General features: G+C 36.1%; 1 protein-coding gene across 10 annotated transcripts in view; it reads left to right on the top strand.

Moving 5' to 3' along the window:
• LOC123880930 (RNA binding protein fox-1 homolog 3) overlaps positions 1–23320 on the top strand; it is a 58979-nt gene that overhangs the window by 23649 nt on the left and 12010 nt on the right. For 7 of the 10 annotated variants that reach the window (XR_006799378.1, XR_006799377.1, XR_006799376.1 and 4 more), the window contains 6 exons: positions 14139–14393; positions 14831–15082; positions 15671–15724; positions 19039–19131; positions 20866–20920; positions 22164–22184. Coding sequence is in view for 7 of the 10 variants with exons in the window: in XM_045929345.1 (XP_045785301.1) it covers positions 14139–14393; positions 14831–15082; positions 15671–15724; positions 19039–19131; positions 20866–20920; positions 22164–22184 (730 nt within the window). In the remaining 3 variants the exon portion in view is untranslated. Of the gene's footprint in view, positions 1–14138; positions 14394–14830; positions 15083–15670; positions 15725–19038; positions 19132–20865; positions 20921–22163; positions 22185–23216; position 23320 lie in introns of all 10 variants that reach the window. The other 3 variants (XM_045929346.1, XM_045929344.1, XM_045929343.1) reach the window with 1 other exon arrangement.

Below are 23320 nucleotides of genomic sequence, written 5' to 3'. Positions count from 1 at the left end.
ACTTAAAGATTCTTAAAACATCAATAATAATAGTTAGATGTCGTACAAAGATTGTCAAATCACTAAATACAACCAGAAAGTTTTCTTCGAAGTCAGACCAGAAAGTTTTCGAATCTGGTGGTTCCGCGAGACTAGAGCCTATTTGAATTTATAGGTATATTGTAATGTAATCATATTATATCGCAGAAACCAATCAGAGATTCTCAAGTTAGAATTAGATCAACGAAGATTTTAATTAATTAATGTATAGACGTAAGTATTGAGAGGTAGGTAGTTTATCGTATTTTACGTCATATTTTATTCCCTAATCGTATTTAGTTCAGTATTCGTTTTATAATAAAATTAATTAATAGCGTAGAAAGCTTTATTGCAACGAAATCAGGACGTATTTTTTTAAACAAAATGAAAACAATAAGTATTGTGCTAGGGTGCAAAGGCGGCTTTTCACACATGTTATCTTTTTATTATAATACAGATTTAAGAACAATCCGAAATATAATGTTCGTTGTATTATATAATATGCTACATCTGTATAAGTATCCATATTCTATACTACTAATAGTTTATAAATACGAAAGTGTGTCTGTCTGTCTAACCTTTTCATCGCCCATCTGCTTAACCGATTTTGAAAAAGTTTGGTACAAAGAAAGCTTGCCTCTTGGAACGGGCATAGACTTTTTAAATTCGGGAAGACCAAAAACTTCCCACGGGATTTTCAAAAACCCTATAGAAGTCGCGGGTGTCTCGTTTTTCATATTTTCTGTATTTAAGAAAAAGGTAGCGACTGAGTAGGCGACGACGACGTAATAAAAAACTTAATTAACGGGACTGACGATCCATAAAATAGAGTAGGTAACGCACCCCTAGAGCAGTTTCAAAGAGATTGGCCCGCTCGAGCGGAGCGCCTGTGGTGCAGCGACGTGGCTTTTATTTTATTAATTCGCTAAAGCGCTCTAATGATAGTTATTATTCATTCACAACTTTAATTACTTAATATAAATAAATAATTAAATGATTATCGGGTTTCTTAATACACATGTGCGTGACAGCTGCTATTTCATGCACTAGTTGATGGCTAGTTGGTTCAACGTGTGTCTGAAACATTCTTGTGACTAAGTTTTATTACTAGTAACAAAGTATTGTTTTGACTATATAATGGTCGTCATCTCAAATCTGAACCCATCGCCGCGCTGCCGGTCCATTACTGCGTACTGGTCTCCTCTCAGAATGAGAAGGGTTTAGGACTTAGTCCACCACGCTGGCCAAGTGCGTATTGGCAGACTTCACACACCTTTAAGAATATTATGAAAAACTCTCAGGCAAGCAGGTTTCTTTCCGATATTTTTCTTTACCGCTAAAGCAAGCGATAAGTTTCTTAAAACGCACATAACTCCGAATATGGAGACATTAACATACCCATTTGCTGCATTATATTGCTCACAGAGCTTAACTTCAAGGTATTATCTTCATGCAAACAATATGAAAACGAAACGATCTAAGAATTTTATCGTGTTATTTAAATTTCGGTTAACAGGGCTCTCTCCGTCATTCGTTTCATACAATCGTAGTTCCAATTTCATTTGAATATTAAGCAACCAAAGTCCATGAAATTTTGCAGACATATTCTAGAAACTAATATCTGTGTCTGTGGTGTTTTAGATTTTTCTAAAAATATGTAGTTTTAAAATTACAGGGGCTCAAAGATTTGTATGAAAATTTTTAAGACCGCGTAACTTTGAAACCGAATATTTTAACAGAAATCTGGAAAACCACAGACGTAGATATTAGTTTCTAGAATATGTCTGCAAAATTTCATGGACTTTGGTTGCTTAATATTCAAATAAAATTGGAACTACGATTGTATGAAACGAGTGACGGAGAGAGCCCTCTTAAAAGTAAGTAGGTAGGTACTTCAGTCTTGACGTAGACTAATGAAAAGTGTAACATTTTAACTTTGTAGATGCACAATAATTAATTAGTAATTAAGTACATTACCACAGCACAGCGCTTGGTATTGATATAATTCACATCTCTAGGATATCATTTTATTATAGAATAGGATTCTATCCCTCAACTTACGTACAGACTACACGAAGCTTGTACCAAATCGCTTGTCAGTAAAATACTATAATATAGAGCAAGAAAATGTGTTTTGGCGTTCGCGTTGTGGGAAATGGAATGACCGAATACTTAACGGTGGTCAGTATTTCACACGCGCCAAAATTGCAATTAGGAACTCGCTTCATAATATCAGCATCCCGTCATTGGATTAGTTGAGCGCGGACTGTACGTCCAATTGTGTCAACATTCCTCACGTTAATAGGGATATGGTATTCAATGCAGGCAGCTAACGTGCTAGGGACTAATTTATCAATTGTGCTCACAATTACGCCTCTGCAGACCCGCATATTATGGAACTTTGAAAATGGTTTCCAACGTCGGTCTCACATTAATAATACATTTATGCGAAAACCTAATGTGTAAAAGGGGACAAAATGCCTACCATCATGCGTGGTACCATTTGTAGGTATAATAAATAATTGTTTTGTTACAAAATCATGATTTATGTTTCTAGTCCGTACCAATTTCTACTGAACCGAGTGCCGAGGTAGATGATTGTTTTTTATTGTTCCAATCAGCGCATCTAGTATTGGTAATGGTTTTATTAGGTTTTATATGACTATAGGAGCGAAGCAAGCATCTGATTAACTAGTGAGCAAAGAATCCGGCGCGGTCCCTGCAATAGTTTTTATTTCAAAGTTTTCAAACGACCCAAATGATTTGCTCGCGAGAACTAAACTTAACATTATATAAGTACTACTCTCTTCAAACTTGCAACTTTCAGCTGTTACGTAACTCAGTATATAAGTTCACAACTAATGTTATATACTATAAAAAAGTTAAGCAAAAGCACTGTAAATCATCCATGTATTATGCTTTACAATAGTGCCTAACCGTGTAGGAAGTTTCTCCGTTGGTAGACCGAAATACATATTATGTTAACCCTATCATTATTAGATCTGAAATCTTTCACGATTTTTAAGGTTTCGAACCTTAAAAGGAAATATTCAACCCTTATACGAACACTTCGTTGTGTCTGTCTGTCTGTCTGGCAGACACAAGTCCCCGTCAAGGAAATCAAACCTATAGGGTACTTCCCGTAGACCTAAATTAAAGAATTTCAAATCATGAAATTTGGCAGGTAGCAATGTCTTATTTAAATTCCCTAATTTTTATATTGTAACTTGTGCTGACTACCTCTTTGTTTTTCCTACTACTTATTTTATTTTTCTACTTCTTCCGTAATATTTGAACCTAAATATAGAATTTGGGCTGTCGAAGAAATAAAAATTCATGCAATTGTTTCTGACCATATAATATATAAATTGCTAAATAAGTGATCAACTAAAACACAATTTGTGGACATTTTTTTGACGTTTGACATTCTGGCTTATTAATGATCATTCGGCGAAATCAAATTAGGGAAAATGTTACTTTGGCAAACATTACTTTGGCGAATCTTTGTCGGCATAATGATATTCAATTTGAAATACCTACTCCGGCCAAACAACGGACACCCGCGTACAAGGGTAGTGGAGGCTGAGCCCGCGCGCTTTGCTAAGCTCTGTAAATACTCCCTAGTCACGTACGCTGCTGCGAAATGTTGAATATTAATTCTTAACATAATATTCGCTACAAGATATTCCACTGAAAACGAATCCCCATCGTGCCTGACAAAATGTAACTAAACTGACAAAAACTCTCGCTTTACTGAAATTATGAGGAATCAAGGCGCGACATATTATATGACTGCGAATATGAATACTAAATCCGTCACAAGCGTCTTTCAGCCGCTCTTTTCCGAGCAATTTTATGAAACGAAAAGAGCAATTTCGCGACTGCGAAACACTTTCATGTTTGTTATCATCATTAACTGTTTCATTTACATATCAACAAGAGTTTTCGTAATCATAGTGCACAAATAAAAAATGCATATCTAAGCATTGTTTCGCACTCGTTCTGTTGAGGGCTTACGAATACGAATGTAAGACGGGCTTGCAATTAGGGTTGTCAGACTTACGAGCAAACTACCAATTTGAAAAGTTTGGTTATCGTTGATTAATTTTTAATTGCAAATAGGTTTATTATAGCTGCGCCACTCGCCTTCGCGTTCATTCGCAAAGAAAGTTCGTATCATTTGTGGGTGTGACAACGCAATGTTGCTTCCTATCTAGTCTGCCACACAGTCCCACCAGATATTGTACATATGTGTGAGAATCCAAAATAAAAAAAAAACGAACAAGAAAAAGGACAAGGCACCGAAGATTAAGGATACCTACGGTCTAATTATTTTGTTGCTTAAATTATCTCCAACTGCAAAAAATGTACGTCTGTAATTGCAATTTCTTTGTGGTTAATTACAAATCAATGATTTTCTGAGATTTTCCTTTACTTGAGCTGTGAGTCCTTGCTTCTTGCATTTCATGGTTGTATGTCAACACGAAGTACCCGAAAGGTTATGATTTTTATTATTTGCGAGTGCGGTAAAATTGCTACTTTTTATTGCTTTGACTTAAAGCTTGATTTTTACAGCTTCAAAGGACCGTAGATCTAAGTAAGAATAAAATTAAATATTTGATATTTAATTTCTACCTGTTAAATCTCGCATTCATGGAAGAAGGATATTAACAAACAGACTGACCGACAACAAAGTGCTTTTATCTTTTCTCTTTTGAGGTACGGGGCCCTAATACGAGTACGTGGCGTAAACCAAAATGTCTAGCAACCCTACCAACAAGTAAAAAAGGACAAGGCGCTACGATACATTCCTTGGCACATTTACCACGTGTGAATACGTGACGCTGACACAATTCGAATTTATTTGCGTCACAAGATTTATTTATCCGCAAATAAAAAGGGGTCCTCTGAAATACTTAAAATAACCTGAATTTGAAAAAAATCCTCATTTAATCAGATGACAGTGATCAAAATATCAAATACCATTTTGAATCACTACTTAATTATAATAAGTATCATGGAATTTTTAAATATTTGCCCAAAATAAATTCTAGTTATTTTAAATAGTGGTGTTTTAGAGTCGCGGTAAGCAACTATCTAATTATTTAAATGAAATTAAACAAACTCTTTGCCATTAGTCATTAGTTGCCAGCCCATTAGTAGCCACATTAATGCCCAATAGGTAGATATATCGTCGCTTGCTGCCTGCATCGATGTTACGAGTAGTGTACGTGATGTGAAATTAAAGTTATCATTTCGTGGCTAGTACTTAATAAATACTTAGCTACATGTGGATTTATTAGTGTATATGTGTATATGTGGAGTGTATATGTGGAGTTATATATTTGACGTCGAACATTTGAATGTACCTATGTAATATTATGTCTTTGAGTTGATATCCTTGTGATTTTTTTATACCTTTGAATACCTAATTAATGTACCGATCTGCACTATCTACACTATTATAGTGTTTGTGAGTTTGGATGTAGGGGATAATTACCGACACTAATTTGATTCTAAAAATTCTGTTACTGATAGGTAAGCTACATTATCCCTGTAGGCTAAAAATTATTTATCACGCGGATCAAGTCCAGACAAAAGCTAGCGTTAATAAAACTATGATTGTTTACAAGAATATGCTCATAAATATTATGATAGTACTTAATTGTTATATTTTCCAATATTTTCTCAGGCAATATTTGAGAAAGCAGTTTCTTTTAAGAGCTCACTGTAGCCGTAAACTTTTCTCATTACCAAGTATTGTTTTCGATGCGTTTTATAGCTATTAAGTGTCTAATGAAACCTGGCTTATATTCCTACTTTTACTACCTACTTTCTTTTCGCTGTTATAATAACGTAGTTACGTAAATCTAATATAAATATTTTTATGAAACTAAGTTTACAGTTAAACCATGTAGGTATTATTATAGTTTAATTTTTTTATTGGTCAAAAAACTTTCCACTATACTATACGTTGACTAAAGCTAAAAAAACACTTAATAGTATTTGAACAAGTTGAAGTCACCTAGGTCTCAATATTTTTAATTTCATGAAACCGTAGCCTGAAATGATAAGTAGGCACATTGTGATAATACATGGATGAACGGTAAGCAGATTCTTGCAAACGACTCTACCTTTGTAAGCCCCCAGCCGTAGGCGAGGGTTTACAAACGTTTCCTATAGTTTGCCTATAATAAAGCCCGTATATCACACGACGTTTTTAATTCGTTCATGAGAACAGATACTTAAATGAACAAGAGTAGGTAGGTACGTATTAAAGATAAACATTTCTTACGCCATACTTCTCTCAAGATTTTGGTGGCAAAGGAAAGGTTATTATTACAACGTAGTGATTACATACTCTTTGGCTATTAATTGCCCAATTTGCGCCTTTTTTTACATATTGGACGCAGTTTATTGTATTTTATTTTTCACTTGAATCATTTATATTTAAACGTACAAAAGATACTAATCAAAAATGCACTTACAATGAAATAAACTTGTATGTTTATCTACACTAGTGTGTTTTTTGCTGTTTTTTACGCTCCGTGCCTCAAAAGGAAAAAGAAACCCTTACAGGATCACTTTGTCTGTCTGTCTGTCCGTCGTTTGTCAAGAAAACCGATAGGGTACTTCTCGTTGACCTAGAATCATGAAAACTGACAGAGGTAGTTCTTATAGCACAAGTAAAGGAAAAATTCCGGAAACCCTGAATTTGTGGTAACATAAAAAGGTTTGACTGAGATACTAAATGAGTTTAATTATTATGAAGCAAATATTTAGATCAAGCAAGCGAAACGGATCCGACGGCAACCTTACATGTGTGAAAAATATCAAAGCAGTATCATCCCGACAAAACAAAATTTAAATAGGTCTCGCCATCGTCATCCTTTAGATGTTTTGTCAATTAAAATTTAAAATAGATACTCTGCATACCTACCTACATATTTTGATAACATGTGACGATGATTTTAAGTTTATTTCTTGTTTATTTTATACTCGTGGTGCTATTTTACAAGTCAACCATGTTTTAAATGGTGCAGGGGGGTGGTCGTGGTCGTGTGCTTTTTATTAACCCCCGACCCAAAAAGAGGGGTGTTATAAGTTTGACGTGTGTATCTGTGTATCTGTGTGTCTGTGTATCTGTGTATCTGTGTATCTGTCTGTGGCATCGTAGCGCCTAAACGAATGAACCGATTTTAATTTAGTTTTTTTTGTTCGAAAGGTGGCTTGATCGAGAGTGTTCTTAGCTATAATCTAAAAAAATTGGTTCAGCCGTTTAAGAGTTAGCAGCTCTTTTCTAGTTTTCTTGTAGAAAAGAAGGTTAGATAACCGTTAGGTTCATAATATTATGTCAATAGACAAATGTCAAGCTGTCAAGATGGACGTTGCCTAAATACATAATTATTTATTTGAAAATGATGTTTTGGAAAACTCAGATACTTTGGATCGTCGGGGGTGTTATAAATTTTTAATTTACACTTGTTCTAAGCATGCGAACGTCTTGACATGTAGGTTGAAATCTAAGTATAGAACTCACTTTGACTTTGCTTAGATTTAAGTTTCAGTTAAAACGAGACAGATTTATGCCAGCAGTATAACGCTGTCTCGTTTTAACAGTGTTTTAAGTTTGAGCAAAGTCAAAGTGCGCTCTATGAATCTCAGCCATAGGCATCGTACTTTAAGAACGTGTAGGTGCCTTAGGGTATCTATAGTGTAAGCTAAAGTTTGAAATAACACCAACAATGTACCAACCAACGGGCTTCTACAAAAACGTTTTACACACTTTGTCCAGTTAAGATCAATTACGTCTAATTGTTCGTGATATAATTATGTAATTGTAAGCGCGATGACATACACCAGCCGTACATTCCTATCATCTACGAAAGTTCTACCCACGCTTCTTTTTAAGGTCAAAATATCCGACTAAGTATAGAAAACCAGATAGGTACATAAGATTAAATATTATACATGTATTAAAATTAAATATTTATGACTATTTGGGAAATTCGTTAGACCGCATCTGCGGCATCTGCTAATCCGCATTTAATCAGCATAGTGGACTATGGCTTAAACCTTAACCCCATTCTATGAGGAGAATCGTACTCAGTAGTAGGCCGGCAGTGGGTTGAAATAATGATGATCCGAGACCGCATATATCAATACATGTTATACCGACCTACTTAGTTAAGTTACATAGTATGTACAATACTAATATTAAGTAAATAAAGTAAACTAAATTGATAATATTTAGTAAAATTCAAGTTAGTAGTTGATATCAAATACTAGTTGTTAAATATTCAAATCAAGATTATTTAAGTAGATACTTACTTGTATTAGACTTTTCATGGCTGCATACGAGTATTAATTATAACTTAAAACATCGAGTAATGAAGTTAAAACTGTTTACATAGTTTAATTCACTGTTATTATTCTTATTGCCGCGAATGTAATAAATATCTTTGTCTTTAGACTTTGATAAGACTGGGGTCAACACAGACTTCAACCTTTTGACACTATCTATCGTATTATCTATTATTTATTTACTAGTTATCTATGTAAACTTAATTATAATTAAACCAACCAACTGTATTTATGTAATGAATTAATTATTTTTATTATTTACTTCAACCGTACAGATTAAATACTCAATCTAGGTACCTACCTCACTTACATTTCGTCAGTGAAGTTCTAACAGTGCGTAAGTCATTTTTTGCGGGTTGCCATTCGATGAAGATATTCACCCGCTTTTATTCGACCAATAAGAATAATATTAACGTCTTTTATTTCGTCAATTAATACATCAAGAGTTGCTAAAAATATTTTATACTCAGTTTCAGTTTTATTACTCTCCTGTTAAGTAGTCTTTTTCACTGTTAGAACTTCACTGACGATTTGACGAAAGATATTTTCCAAGTGAAGCAACAGTGGCAACATATTATCAAAGAATTGATATAAACTGTTCCCCTTAACCCCGTACCTTAAACAGTGTTACTACTCGTAATAAACATCTGTTTTTAGAAGCCAAGAGCAGCATGGTTGAACGCTCTACGAATCGCAGAGCCGCTCTATAAAAAGTTTGTTTGTTTACGTGACCGCCCCTGCTTGCCGGATATGACCCGCCGGTATTGGATGGTGCGCCGCATGTGATCTTCGTTTCTCCACATCCAGAACCATCTTGTTTATAACTGGCATACTTATTATTACTCGTATACCACGGAGTTGAGTGACCACTATAATTTTAATGTTCTACAATTTTATTAGCATCTCCTGTTATTATTAACTATATGTTTCCTACGACTTCATCCGCGTGGATTTAATTTTTTATAGACCCCCTTTGAATATCCCAGAAATCTTATACTTTTTATGCAAGCTATTTCTGTACCAAATAGATGATGCGCGCGACTTATGGGTTTAGGTTTTTTCAAAGCGACGACAAAAAATAACCTATGTTATGCCTATGTATGTAACAGTTAAACAGGTAGACCGTGAAAAGCTTGCAGACAGACAGACACTTTCGAATTTGTAATATTAAGAATGGATGTATGAGTACTTTATAATGCCGTTAGGTACAGAACGTCTCTGTGATAGATATTACGAATTTGTTCTTGTATATTAATTAAACAAGACTCGCGCCACTCGCGCGTCGTGTTGCATGCAATAAAGTCATCTACGAATACAAAATAAGGAAATAAAGTAACGACTCATTAATTACTTGTAAGTATAGAATAAAGTATCTTGGTAAACATTTAGAATTCAAAAACAGAGAGCCCTTCGTTCCCGTTGAAGAGCGGACTCTCTAAGAGTCTAGCCTCTCCAGTTAGCCTGCCTCCTCCAATGTACCAATGTCCATATGGACATATTTATAATATGTATTCATATCTTATTTCCAATGTCTATATTTTATTTTATTTATATGGCATGTATAATATATAGGTAAAGTGTGTGTATTTGTAGCTTGTGTTCATGAAATTCTTCTAAATTTATCCCTCGGCGCGCCAGGTTATATTCTTCTTATATTGAAGGATTTAAGACTCTACATACCAGTTTATTAAGTTTTGCGAATTTAATAACACAGCATGTCTTGGCAGATACCCGGGATATTTATTACAAATTTTAAGATCGTTCCAGACTTAGATCTCTTGATGTTTTTTAAGTGTATACTTTATATTTATATTTGCTAATAGACTAATATGAAGATGTATCATAATTTATTATAGAACTAGCTGTGCCCGCGACTTCGTTCGCGTGGAATAGCTCTCAGCGCGCTTTATATAGCCACGGACGCTCAGGCGCGAGGTACTGTCAAAAATGTTCGCCGTGATTCTTTAAATTGACATAACTTTTTTATTTATGAACCGATTGACATGAAATAAACACTAAATGTTAAGTGAAGCTTACTACAATATATAAGTGAAAACCGTATCTAAATCGAATTAGCCGTTTCTGATATTAGGGTGCACAAACACACACACAAACAGACAAAAAAAAATTAATTACAATTTCGGGTTCGGCATCGATATAATAACAACCCCTGCTACTTTTTTTTATATATTTTCATTGTACGGACACCACTTTTCTACAATTTTATTATATTGTATAGATTTGGCAGGATGGACAGATTAAAAATTTAAATGTTTTTTTTTCGAATGAGATGTTTTATTAATATTTATATGTATCTTCCTACTTAGTTTATAAAATTCGTTGAATGCTATACCTAATATTATTATCAATTATAAATTGTGACCTAGGACGTATCTTGCTCATGATGTAAGTATATCTATCCTGTTAGAAAGTATTGAATATTTAATTTGAAGCCCAAATGGGAAGTTCGAAGCCTGCTTAGCTATTACATTTTTTAGCAGGGGGTCGGGGTTTGTAAAGAAAGGCCGCGGGTGCAACGTAGATGACTCGCTGCGACCATTATTTAATATCTTCAACGTTACCCCCTCCCACCCTCCACTATTGACTGCGTTGCCCTAAGCGGACCCACCTTTAGAATGACGCTTTTTCACCCGGCCGACCCATTGTAAATGAAACACAATAAGACTAAAAATTCGCTATTCATGGAAAATGTATACATTTTATGTTTGGGATATTGCTTGCTATTGTCAAAATTTCTTATACATTCTTAATGTTCCATTGCTACGCATTTTTTACATTCACTAATGTGTACCGTAAAAGATCGCTTTTGATACGTAGGTACCTACCTATTCTTTGGGTATAATTAATTGTCTTTAATGCTGAAGGAATGCTTTGATGGTAAATTCGTTACAAAAGCTTTCGAAATCGAAGGTAATTATGAATAGTAGGTACCTACAAGTAGGTTCATTAAAAATCCTGTAGCAGTTACTTTGACGCCAAGAACTTTATAGGTTATTAGGTTTATAGTTTAAGCAAGCGTACAAACTTTGTAGAGACAGCTATGAACTTGTATACCTAATACAAGTTCATACCTGTCTCTACAAAGTTTGTACGCAAATATCAAGAAATGAGCTTTAATGAAGTATTTATCAAGTAAAGGCCATAATTTATCTGTTTGGTGTTCAATTAATTAAGGGATTTTTAAGGTGTTACTAATCTACTTCACAAAGTTAAATTTCTTAACACGAATAAAAAACAAAAACTCTAAACTCTCGACGAGAAGATACCACAAGCTTTAAACTGACTCTGTCCAATTAGTTTTTGAAATTCAATAGCTATGTATGTAATGTTCTATTTTTGTACAAAAGTTCTCCCACTAGCACCACGGCCCACGGTCATTCTACTCCTTAACAGTCTAAACTGAGTTTGAGCTTAGATTAGTTTTAAAACAACGAGTTTGCAAAGCTTTATAGGTCGTGGCTTGGCTGAGCCAGGCGCGGTCAGGAACGCTCAACGCAATTGTGACCAATAACCACTTCCTAATTTTCTCGTTTCCGCAACGCTTCTGCGCGCCATTTGCTTCTATCTACACGTATTATCTTATGATACTAGCTTATGCCCGCGACTTCGTTTGTGTGGACTACACAAATTTTCCCCCTTTTTACCCCTAAGGGTTGAATTTTCGAAAATCTTTTCTTAGCGGATGTTAGGTCATTATAGCTCCATGCCAAATTTCAGCCCAATTCATCCAGTAGTTTGAGCTGTGCACTGTGCGTTGATAGATCAGCCAGTCAAATTACCTTTTCCTTTTATATTGAATTTTTTTTGGGATTTTTTATCCCGAGGAAACTCTGACTGTCCGGGATAAAAAATATCTGGAATGCAAACTATATATCTGTAACTTTCATGAAAATCGATTAAACAGATGGCCCTTGAAAAAAGTTTCTGCATTTATAATATTTGTATGGACACACAATATTATTATTAATTAAAGACAATCACAGATGCATGAAATTAGCAGTAATTGGTCACACGGATGATTTTCTAATGCATGTTAAAAAACCGGCCAAGTGCAAATTAGAATCGCGCACCGAACCTATGCCTAGGTATGAAAATAAAAAATTCATAATTTATGTTTACAGTAATATTAGGTATTTATGATAGCTAATATTTACCTCGGGTCAGCTAGTAAACTAGCGGTAACTCGTGTGGAATTTATGAAAATCCTTTCTTAAGCGAGGTTGTAATAGCAACGTTGACCTGAGTCAGTTAATGGATGGGAGGCCTACTGTGTTCCATTTTGTCATCGTTCCGGGCTTGCATATTTTTGAGTAGTTCAGCTAAGTGACATATCTTTTGTTTTTACAAAAGCTCAACCTATATTATGTATCTTACTAGGATGGCTGAAAAAATCAGTTTATAAAACTTTTAGTTTGTGGTTACGATACTAACTGTCTTCTAGTATTAATAGTAATAGTAGTGGAAATAGCCGGTACCGCCAAGTACCAACGATTTGATCAATTCTCTATGACACGGAGAGAAAGTAAACGGCCTTCGTAGGTGTCTAAACTCATAACTCACCATCAAAGTGGGTTAGTTAGGAGTTAGGACCCATGTCTGCAAGCCGCAATGTTTAGCATTACGTACCATTACTTTACCAAACTAGACAAATATAACAACAAAACAAAAATGCGATAAATAATAGAAATATTTATATAGGTAAAATATAAAGAATAGATTTAGGTAACAGTAATTGTGTAAAGGTTTTTATAGTAGTAGGTAGGTACCTAACGTTGTTAGCTGAAATATACGTGTTATGGTCTGTGGATGAAGGTCGTGTGCAATTTAATATGGTATCCATAGAGGATACGAAATGAAATGGAGTGAGCGTACATACTAACTTATTTACTATTGCGAAGAATTTTTATAAACGAGTACAATACCTATACACTATGTATCAAGTTTATTTGCCCCTGTGGCTTGGGTTTTAAAATTTGCACTATAACTGTAACTTTAATCATACTAAACTTTTATTATAAATAACTTGTTGACTTTAACGCTTGTTAGAGCTGGTCTATAAGACTAGAGGACCATTTGACCCATCTGACCGCTCTTAAAATGTAATACATATTAGGTTGATAACTTGGTACGAGTATGCCGATAATTTAGGCCCTTCATAAAGCATAAATTGCTTAGTTTTGAGTAATAAATAAATAATTAAATAACTAATGTAGAAGGGGCATGGCAGTTAAAAAAAGTGATAGCCTGTCACTTTTCAAGAAGTCGGTTTAGGATGTCGAAAGTTCGATCCTGGACACGCACCTCTAACTTTTTGAAGTTATTTGCATTTTATGCACTAATTTGAGCAAACAAATAACACTTCCTTTAACGGTGAAAAACAAAGTGAGCAAACCTACATGTCTGAGAGTTCTCCATAACTTCTCAAAGGTGTGTGAAATCTGCCAATTCGCACTTGACTAGCGTGGTGGTGGTGCCTGAACACTTCTCATTCTGAGAAAAGACCCGTGCTCAATAGTGGGCTGTCGATGAGTTAAGATGATGGTGGCAGTTTAATTATAACCCTAATCGACTTCTACGTGTTTCTTGCCACATACTATGACATAAGAATGAATAGGCATTTTCTAGGCAAGCGCGCTCGAACTGAGACCTCATAACTACTTGTTACAAGCCCCGACTGTCGTAAAGAAGCTTATCTTGAATAAAATATAATAACGTATTATTTTATAATTTTCCAGCACATGGTGGGCACGGGGATGGCGGCCCCGTTCCCTGCGGCGGCGGCGGCTGCGGCGGCCGCGGCGCAGTTCGCGGCCAACGGCGAGCTCAACGTGAAGGCGGACAACGGGCCTGCCGCGCCGCCGCAGCCCCCGCTCGTCAAGAGCGAGGGCCCGCCCCCGCAGGCGCCCCTCCCGCCGCCGAACAACTTCTCACCGCAGCCGCCGTCACAGCCACACACACAGAACTCAATAGAAAATCAAAATAATACCTCAGTAAGTTTTCGTATTTTTATACGGAACGTGATAGCATTATTTCGACACCGAAATTAGATGTAGCACGAAACCAAAATTTAGTGCATGCCTCTAATCCATGATTTTGACAAAATTTGGTGCCTACAGAAATGGCTTGTAACCAGACAGACAGACTTTTTTGTCCCAATAATTCAAACAGTTTCCACGGGATTCTTAAAGAACCCCAAAATCAACGTGGATGAAATCGTGATTTGGTACAGAGATAACTTGCATCCCGGAGACGAAAACAGGATAATTTTTAGCCGGGAAAGTCAAAGAGGCACATTAAAATCCCATGGGCACATGGGATTTTAAAGAACTGAAACTTACGTGGACAAAGTCGCGGACATGATATAGTTTGGATTTAGTTAAATAGCATCATCAATTTATGTAAACCACCTGTCTTCTCCATTCGACAGCAAAGCGAAGGGGAGTCCAACGACGAGAGCACACCAGTGAGCGTGGCAGCGGCCGCGGCGGTGGCGCAGCAGGCGGCGGCGGCGCACGCGGCGGCCGCGGCCGTAAGCGCGGCCGTCGCCGCCGGCGCCGCGCCGCCCGCGCCGCCCGACAAGACGCTCGTGCCCGTCTCGCAGGCCTCGCAACCGAAGCGGCTCCACGTCTCCAATATACCATTCAGATTCAGAGATCCTGATCTTAGAAACATGTTTGGGGTACGTACCCACTTCTATAAATCACAGCACGGTTCTTTGTTGCTATAAAGTCTGAAACACCCCGCGATGGCAACGCGGCGCGATGGCAACTGCGCGGCAGGAAGGACATATCACTTCAGCCTTGTTTCCGTTCCTCGTGTCACATTTGCGTGCAAGTTACGTGAATTAGAAACATCTTTGCCAGAGTTTGCATCCCCCATGCAAGATTTTACTTGCAAGCAAGGTTATGCTCTAAAACGCCAGTTTTCTTATCACATGCATAACACTCGCATAAAAGTGACAAAAATAGTGAGTTTTACTTACAAGTTCAAAACTTACTTACGTGCAACCTGCAACGTACGTGCAAGTCACTTGCATAAATGGAAATGTGGCTTAAATGTGCTTGTAAGATTTGCAATATAGGGATTTGCAAAAAGTAGACAGATGCAGGAGCGCGGCTTGATCACGTGACTTGTAGTGTAAAGTGTGAACGGTTTCATAGAGTTCCTTGCGGAGCCGTGTTAGACCGTTGTCGTCGCGTCGCGTTACAGTCGCCAGTTCTCTGGTTTCAGCCTTAAGAGTATTAACAGACATTGTTTTACATTTCAGCAATATGGCACAATACTTGATGTAGAAATTATCTTCAATGAACGCGGCTCGAAGGTAAGAGTGGTTCCCAATCGCAAACTCTATTTTAAGTAGCCAACTTGAAATCACTTGATGATTTCACCTTGGCTATTTTGAAGATTAAAATTATTGTATTTTTTATAATGATGTAAAGGAGCAATAAAGTAAATGGTTCAGTTCATCTAGATTATAGTATTTTTTTAAACTAAATTCTTTTACTGATTTGCGTCAATTTATTTTTGCTCATTTTAAGAGTTCCGTGGCAAAATGGTAAAAAAAAGTCCTTATAATGCGGTCAAGTCCGTCCGTATTTCTGTCATACCTACTTATTTCTGTAATTATAGTATTAATGCTATAGAGTTAAATTTGGTTTATTGGTTTATAATAATTATAATAGCAAAAGAGGCTGAAATGAGTGGGGTTACTAAATCAAATGGTGTATCGTATTAACTTAAGGTATTTGCACTTAAGGCATTTGATTTTATTTATTTTAAGCTCTTTAACAAAGCTTCTAAGATTTTATTTATTGAAATGTCAAAAAGATACTGTCCATCCGCAGCCTCTTATCTAAAAACTTATACAATAAACTTTTACAAACAAACTTAGTTTTGCGATCCCAAATAAAATGGATTTGTTTTTGAGACGGTAGATTTAATTTAACCTAATAATTATTTTTATGTTTCTTTCCAAGCTACGGAACTCTTGGTGGGCGAGTCTGACTCGCACTTGGCCGATTTTTTATTGCTTCTTGTAGCAGTACAAGCAGGAATGTCAAAATATAGTTTGAAGATACCTTACTCTTGATTTTGTATTTCACGTGAAATTTTGCTCGCAAAATATTTTAAGTATGAAACATTTAATACACCTTTTAAAAAATTATCCCTAAATCTACGCGTCGATATAATGAAAGATAAAACGGTATTGACATTCCTACAATGTACACATAATATATATTAGCACTTCATAGCTATTGCCAGCAGCAATTTCTTAGCTTATCCTCCAATTGGGTTGGCAGTCTTCTTAAATATTTAAAATAGCAGCAATAGCTAGGGAGTATCCATAGTTAATCTTAGTACTTATATCAGCTGCCCAAACCAAAGTAACAACCGAGTTTTGAAAAATCTAAACTTTTCTATTTATTTTCAATTTAATCAACTTATTCTAGTTTAACAAAAAAAGGTAAATGGGCTTAGTTTTAATAATATTCGTGATTAAAACAAAACTCTTTCTCTTAGCATATTCTTGATTTTAATGTTTGGTGCAGTATTTCTAATTGCATTGTATATTATCATTTCGTAATAATTTCTATAAAACTATTGCAATTAAAAAAACAACGTACTACTATATACTCGTGACATGCTTTTTATAGCATACAAGTACCTAAGTATTTTTTATTCCTAATCCTAAATATACAAAATTGTTGATTTATAATTGTTTAAAAAGCAAGTCACAGGTATAAATGTCTTAACGGCATCATTTACAATTATTCACATTTATATGATTCTCAAAAAACAACTCACATAATGTAAACCCTGTACGAGTAAGGCATAGCAAGAAATACTTTTCAAAATGATTTTTACAATAATTGATTGGATTGACCGCTTTTTCGTGTTTACTGCTTTCCTTGTGTCAGTTTGGTGACCGCCCCTACAGTAGTCCATGCTCGCTCATGTCTAAAACGTATTTTTCTCTTTTGATATAATAGCTCCAAGTTATTTTTTCTTCAATGCCTCACATTGGGATATGCAGTATTAGAGAATGATGCATCGTCACTATAACAGCTGATTTTCTAAATCATACTTAAATTAGGACAGCTCTATTATTCATCACTAATTTTGTCAAAACCGACCACACGGCACGCGCTCTATTCATTGTTATGATTTCCTGTTACTATCTACTGTAAAGTATTTTTAAACGTGTTTCTTGCAATGAGTTAGTTTAAGAAATTGTTGATATTTTAATTTCATAACTCATACGTTAGTGCAGCTTGGTCGGTGAGATTTTCTGAGATAATCCAGATGTTTAGATTGGTAATTTTTTCTGCCAGTTTTATTGTAATATTACTTTTCAAGTCATACGCTTCCTAACCAGGGAACAGATTCATTAGTTTTGGGCATGTAAACTTTGCTGACCCTATACCGTATTAATCAACTGATAACGCAAGTTATACTTCATAGAAGTAACAACAATGGTGCATCAATTAGTTTCGCTTGTCTTGAATGTCATTAGCGTCTTCTTCGCCTATCGGATCGAGTTCTGTGTCGTCGTCGTCGCGGACTGAAACCCCACCCCGGCCCCGGCAAGACCCCTGTCTACTTTCTACTTTTTCAACTTTCCTTTATTCTTCGTCTTCCTGTTTTTTTCACTTTCTTTCTATTTCTACGTCCCGATCATTGTTTATATTAAATAAATGCACTCAGAATGTTTAAATTTATCAAAAAAATAATAGAGCTGTCATGCTTTTATAAGTGTAAGCGTTTCGTACAATCAGCAACATGTTTGCCACCTTCACGACTCGTCTCTTCCACTGTATTGTGTGCTGTGCTAGCTGCTTTTTGTATCTATGGGTTATCACCGTGTATTGATAGTAGTTTATCATACCCTCAGCACGAATAATTTTAAAGTTTTAGATGACTTTTATATATATTATTATGTTTATATAAATTTAAAAAATTTAAGTTTTATGGAGGTAATTTTAAAAATTACCAATACCACTTGTATAAATTATGGCAAACTTTATTATCGCTTTTAATTTTATTATTCAACTGCTGTGTTTATAGCACTGTACAGATATTGCACAAAATATGATAAAAATAAAAAATAGGGAATTGTGGGTGATACCAAAATTATTTGAGCCGTGCAAATAAAAGACCAGTCCATTCGGCGAATGAACGTTAAAGTATGAGGTGTCAAATTATGTCCTAATTAGCTGACTTAGATACATTTAGTTTCCCTGCATGAGCGATGACTTTTTAGATCAAATTGCAGCTAACACTCTACAATGAGAACTCTAGTATTAAAAAAAAGTAGTGACTCTCATATTAGATTTTATAATAATCCTTACGATATTTGTTCATATTTTACACTGTGATACAAACTCTTTCCAATAGATCGAACTGCTAGGTCAAGCGACATTATGTATAATTTACTGTAATACAAACGCTTCTGTGTACCCATTCAGCTAGATTACGCTCAAACTATCAACGAAATCGAAAAATAATAATATCCTATCGATTATTTCACTAGAATATTCAATAAAAAATATGCAATGCATAAATGTTAATTTTTGTTGCACGTTGTTTTTTGAGCGACGCTGTTTTTAATGCATGTTTTGTCTGTCTTGCATGCAGGGATTCGGTTTTGTAACATTCGCAAATAGTGGTGATGCGGAGCGAGCACGAGAGCGTCTTCACGGCACCGTGGTTGAGGGCAGAAAGATAGAGGTGTGCATGACTCAATGAATACCATCTGTAGCACTGTAACTTTAACATCCCGCTCCTACGCCCACGCCACCGCAACCTGCGCTCGTCTGCTCTGTAGTTACTGCCATGCCATGCCGGCCGCGCCCGGCCGCATTTAGCACTAAGTATGCCCCCGTCTTGTAACATCTAATCCACATACAAACCTTATTTATTTTATCCCTTTACTCTCTAGACGGTCATTTAATATGCCGATCGAATGAGAGAGTCTCACAGAGAATGTAGAACGGTCCCTATCATCCGATGTCGCTAAGGTAAGACACCATGCACACTATTCTCTATTAAGGCTCGCGCACATCGAGGGAGGTCGCGCGGCAACGCTGGGCTTGTCCAAATCCGTTAGGTGCTTTGATTAGTAAATACCTTGATTAGATCAACTTTAAAATAATGTATTGATCGTGAATGAATGAAACACGCCTAAGGGGATACAAGGCGAAGCGTTGCTGTGCGTCTCGTTGCGCGTAGCTTTAATTATTGCAAACGGAAATCAAGTCAGTGTTCATTTCAAAGAACAATCCGATCCGATTTCAAACTTACAATGCATAAAATGCAGAAACAATGTTAACAACCCACAAATTATGTTCCCAAAATGAATGGAGAGAAAAAATTATGCTCTCTAGAAGAACTAAGAGTACCTAGTACTATCATGCTGAGAAATAGAGATTTAAATAATTCTCGGCATGAATGTTCAACTACCCTCCCTTTCGCCGCCCTCCCTGGAGCGGGCGCTGTGGTCTTATAAGTGGGAGGTTCCAGGTTCGATTATATCAGCAGGGGCAATTTAAGAATTTATAATTTCAAAATTTTTGTTGGGTCTGGTGGGAGGCTTCAACTTTGGACAGTTATTACCCTACGGGTAGCCGTGGCGCCAAACGATTTAGCGTTCCGATACGATGTCGTATATTAATCGATAAAGGGTATGGGTTAACTGCCATACCCCTTCCAAGTTAGTCCGCTTCCATCTTAAACTGCACCACTTATCACCACATACAAATTCCAGTCCAGAGCTGTACTGAACTTATAGTGGAATAAAAAACTATTCCAACCATTTCACAATTTGTAGCCATTGGTGATTATTTTTCTATAATGAGTAATGACGATAAGATCAGTGTTTACTACAGGAGGCTTCACGTTACTGAAATACTATATACATTTTTGATAAATAATTTATTAAATACATAATAGTTTTATTAGCATTTCTTTTCACAATCAATGTTTCGTATGAGTATTTTATGCATTGGAAATTTGATACTCGTATTGAAAAAGGGTGCAAACAACAATTTCCGTTTGACGTAAGCGTGAACAGGTGAAGTTAATTTTTATTATTATTATATAATATTTATAAGTTTTCAACATAGATATGGTTTTCAAGCATAACTGATTGACATTTTCTATTACTCATTTCAATATTTTTATCATTTCAATTAAAAATAATAGTTTTTTATCTTAATTGTCATTTCTCAATGGGTTCGATTCCCCATGTTGGCATTTCTATATAGTTAGTAAATATATATTCTTGTAAGGTTTATAAAAATAAAAAAATTAATTGTACTCAGTAACTAAAGATCATTGAAGATGTAACATTTAAAGTATATTATTTTTTGAAGGTCTCATTAAAAAGAATATTTTTTATCGCTTCTGATTCTTAAATTTAATTTTAATTACATTTTTTAATATACTTCTTACTTCCTGATTCAGGTTAATAATGCTACAGCGAGAGTGCAGACAAAAAAACCGCCTGCAGTTCCGAACGGTAAGCAAAATTTTTCAAAAATAATAATAAAGCATTCCTTGATTATGGAAATCAAAAATAAAACTGCACTCAACCTGTCCATATAGTGAGAATATTCACCACTTTTCCCAGAACAGTTAGTTACAATATTAAATTGTATGTGTTTATAATATAATGCATCTTAGGATTTTCTCTTTTAACCCATCCAGATATTCTGGCTAGAAACGGATCAGTTCCCACTCTGGGTGAGGGTCCTGGCTTATACACATCGGTGTTGTCCATGTTAATGTTTCCACGTGTTACATGTTGCTAGATACGTTGGAATGCTAGTTCTTAGGTGAATGCTTAGAGAAGGAGACCTCGTCGGCCGCCGGAGACAGCCCCATGCACAGTTTGCATATGCAATGTTTATTGATCATAGGTAGGGTTCGAAATTATTATACGTATAATTTAAACGTAAAAAAATATACTCTAAACGGTTTATAAAATAACTAAACTTTGTCCGTTGGATTCTTAAAAACCTATTTAAGAATCCAACGGGAACTTCTATTTTCGGGTTAAAATTCCTATATTCGTTTCCGGTATACAATCTATAGTATCTTTCATTGAAATCGGTGAAAGGGATGGGCCCTTAAAAATCCCGTGGAAACTGTTTGATTTTCCGGGATAAAAGTAGCCTATGTTCATGCAATACAGACTATCTGTATGCAATACGTCAAAATCGTTTCGCATTTATAAGATTAGTACCTATGGATAACGAAAAGCTTTTCACCTTTGTCCATAAACTTTAAAGAAATATGTAATTCGCTGTCTGAGATCTTATTTGTTTTGCTTTACGTAGGTCAATAAATATTAACTGTTCTTTGATAATATTACAGTTAACGGCTAAGCAATAATAATTATTATTATTAATCGACATCCTTACTTTTGGGATTGTTTTTTTGTTATTTCGAACCCTCGTAATGCGACGCTAATTCCATGAAAATGTTTTTTCGTGTAATCAAACGGCCTGTCTCCGGCAACACCGTAGCCTGACCAACACCTGTCTCCGGATAACACCTAAACTAGTCAGCTTTTTAGTTTTCACTTTATTATAAAAGTTTCCTATTTCTTCGACTCTGTTGGAATGAATGCGATTTCAGTCTTGCACTATCAATTTTTCCATTTCGTAGTGGGGAATGTCTTCTAGGATCGTTATCATTGTTTAGCCTTATAACATTCCGAAGTGCAGTATTGTAATGTGTCTCCCATTGTTTTGTTTCAGTGTGTGTCCAGTGGCCCGAAGGTGAGACCCTTTCCCTTTCTCGACTGATCCATCACCTGTCGACTGAAGCTTACGCGTTTACATTATTATAATAACAACCATTCGAGCATGATCTTTTCTTACTTATGTGGTGGGACTATCGTTAATTAGATCTATATTGCTCGATGAGATGTTGTATGTCACGAATTATTTCAAGGCATCTGTAAAAATCTACCCTAACGGCCATGCTTCTTTAGAGCAGAGAGTAGGTATGTGTTTAATCGATCGCACGGTGGTGAGCATTTACTTCCGCGATGTAATTCGAGTCGTGCTGTAATGTGGCATGGCCTTGTCTCTCCGGTACACTCGATGTGAATAATGAATATTCGATTATATTAGTTATTTTGAATTGCATTCTAGTGCATAGTAAATAGTAACATTAGATTTATTGTTTATTTGTGATTAATGACTGGGCAATAACTTATTCGCATTTTGGATTTGCATATAATTAATTAAGCGTGAAGCGCATCAGCGGGTCTTCTAAACCGGTATTTATTTATTGGATTTTCAAAACGTCGCTCTTTATACTGACCGAAGTTGACCGAATGCGTTCTACTGATATGACTAATTGAAAATCGAGCAATGTCACGTCACAAATGCGCAGGAGCCGATCGCGAGGCGAGTTAATATGAGTGTCCAGATACATCGACGGGTATACATATTTACACAATACTTTCTCAGTAAAATGTATAATAAATATTAATACTACCACAGTTGACGAATTTCAATTTTTATTGGAGATGCAGTAACTTAAAACATGTTTTGGTACAGTTGTAGACAGTTGACTAAAATTCTTACTAGAATAATACGTATCGATCGTATTCGCGATCGGTGTCCGTATCGCATTCGTACGTAAGCGGTCGATAGCATCGTGGGCCCCTCGGCGCTGGTGTACGGCGCATCTCGCTCTTACGGCTTGCTGAACGATGGACGCTGAACAGTAAAAGGAACGGTAAGCGCCTAGCGGTCAGAGCGAACTGAGAGTAGGTATGTAGAGGCGCGATGTGTGCGCAGGGCTGCGGGTGTCCGGCGTGACGTGGCCGTGGCTGGGCGCGGCGCCCGCCGCCACGCCCGCGCCGCCGCTCGTCCTGGCGCCGCGCGCTGCGCAGCGACGCAGG

This window comes from Maniola jurtina, chromosome 3 (genome assembly GCF_905333055.1).
Source record: "Maniola jurtina chromosome 3, ilManJurt1.1, whole genome shotgun sequence".
In the NCBI taxonomy this organism is placed as follows: domain Eukaryota; kingdom Metazoa; phylum Arthropoda; class Insecta; order Lepidoptera; family Nymphalidae; genus Maniola; species Maniola jurtina.
This window is presented reverse-complemented; position numbering and strand designations above follow the sequence as displayed.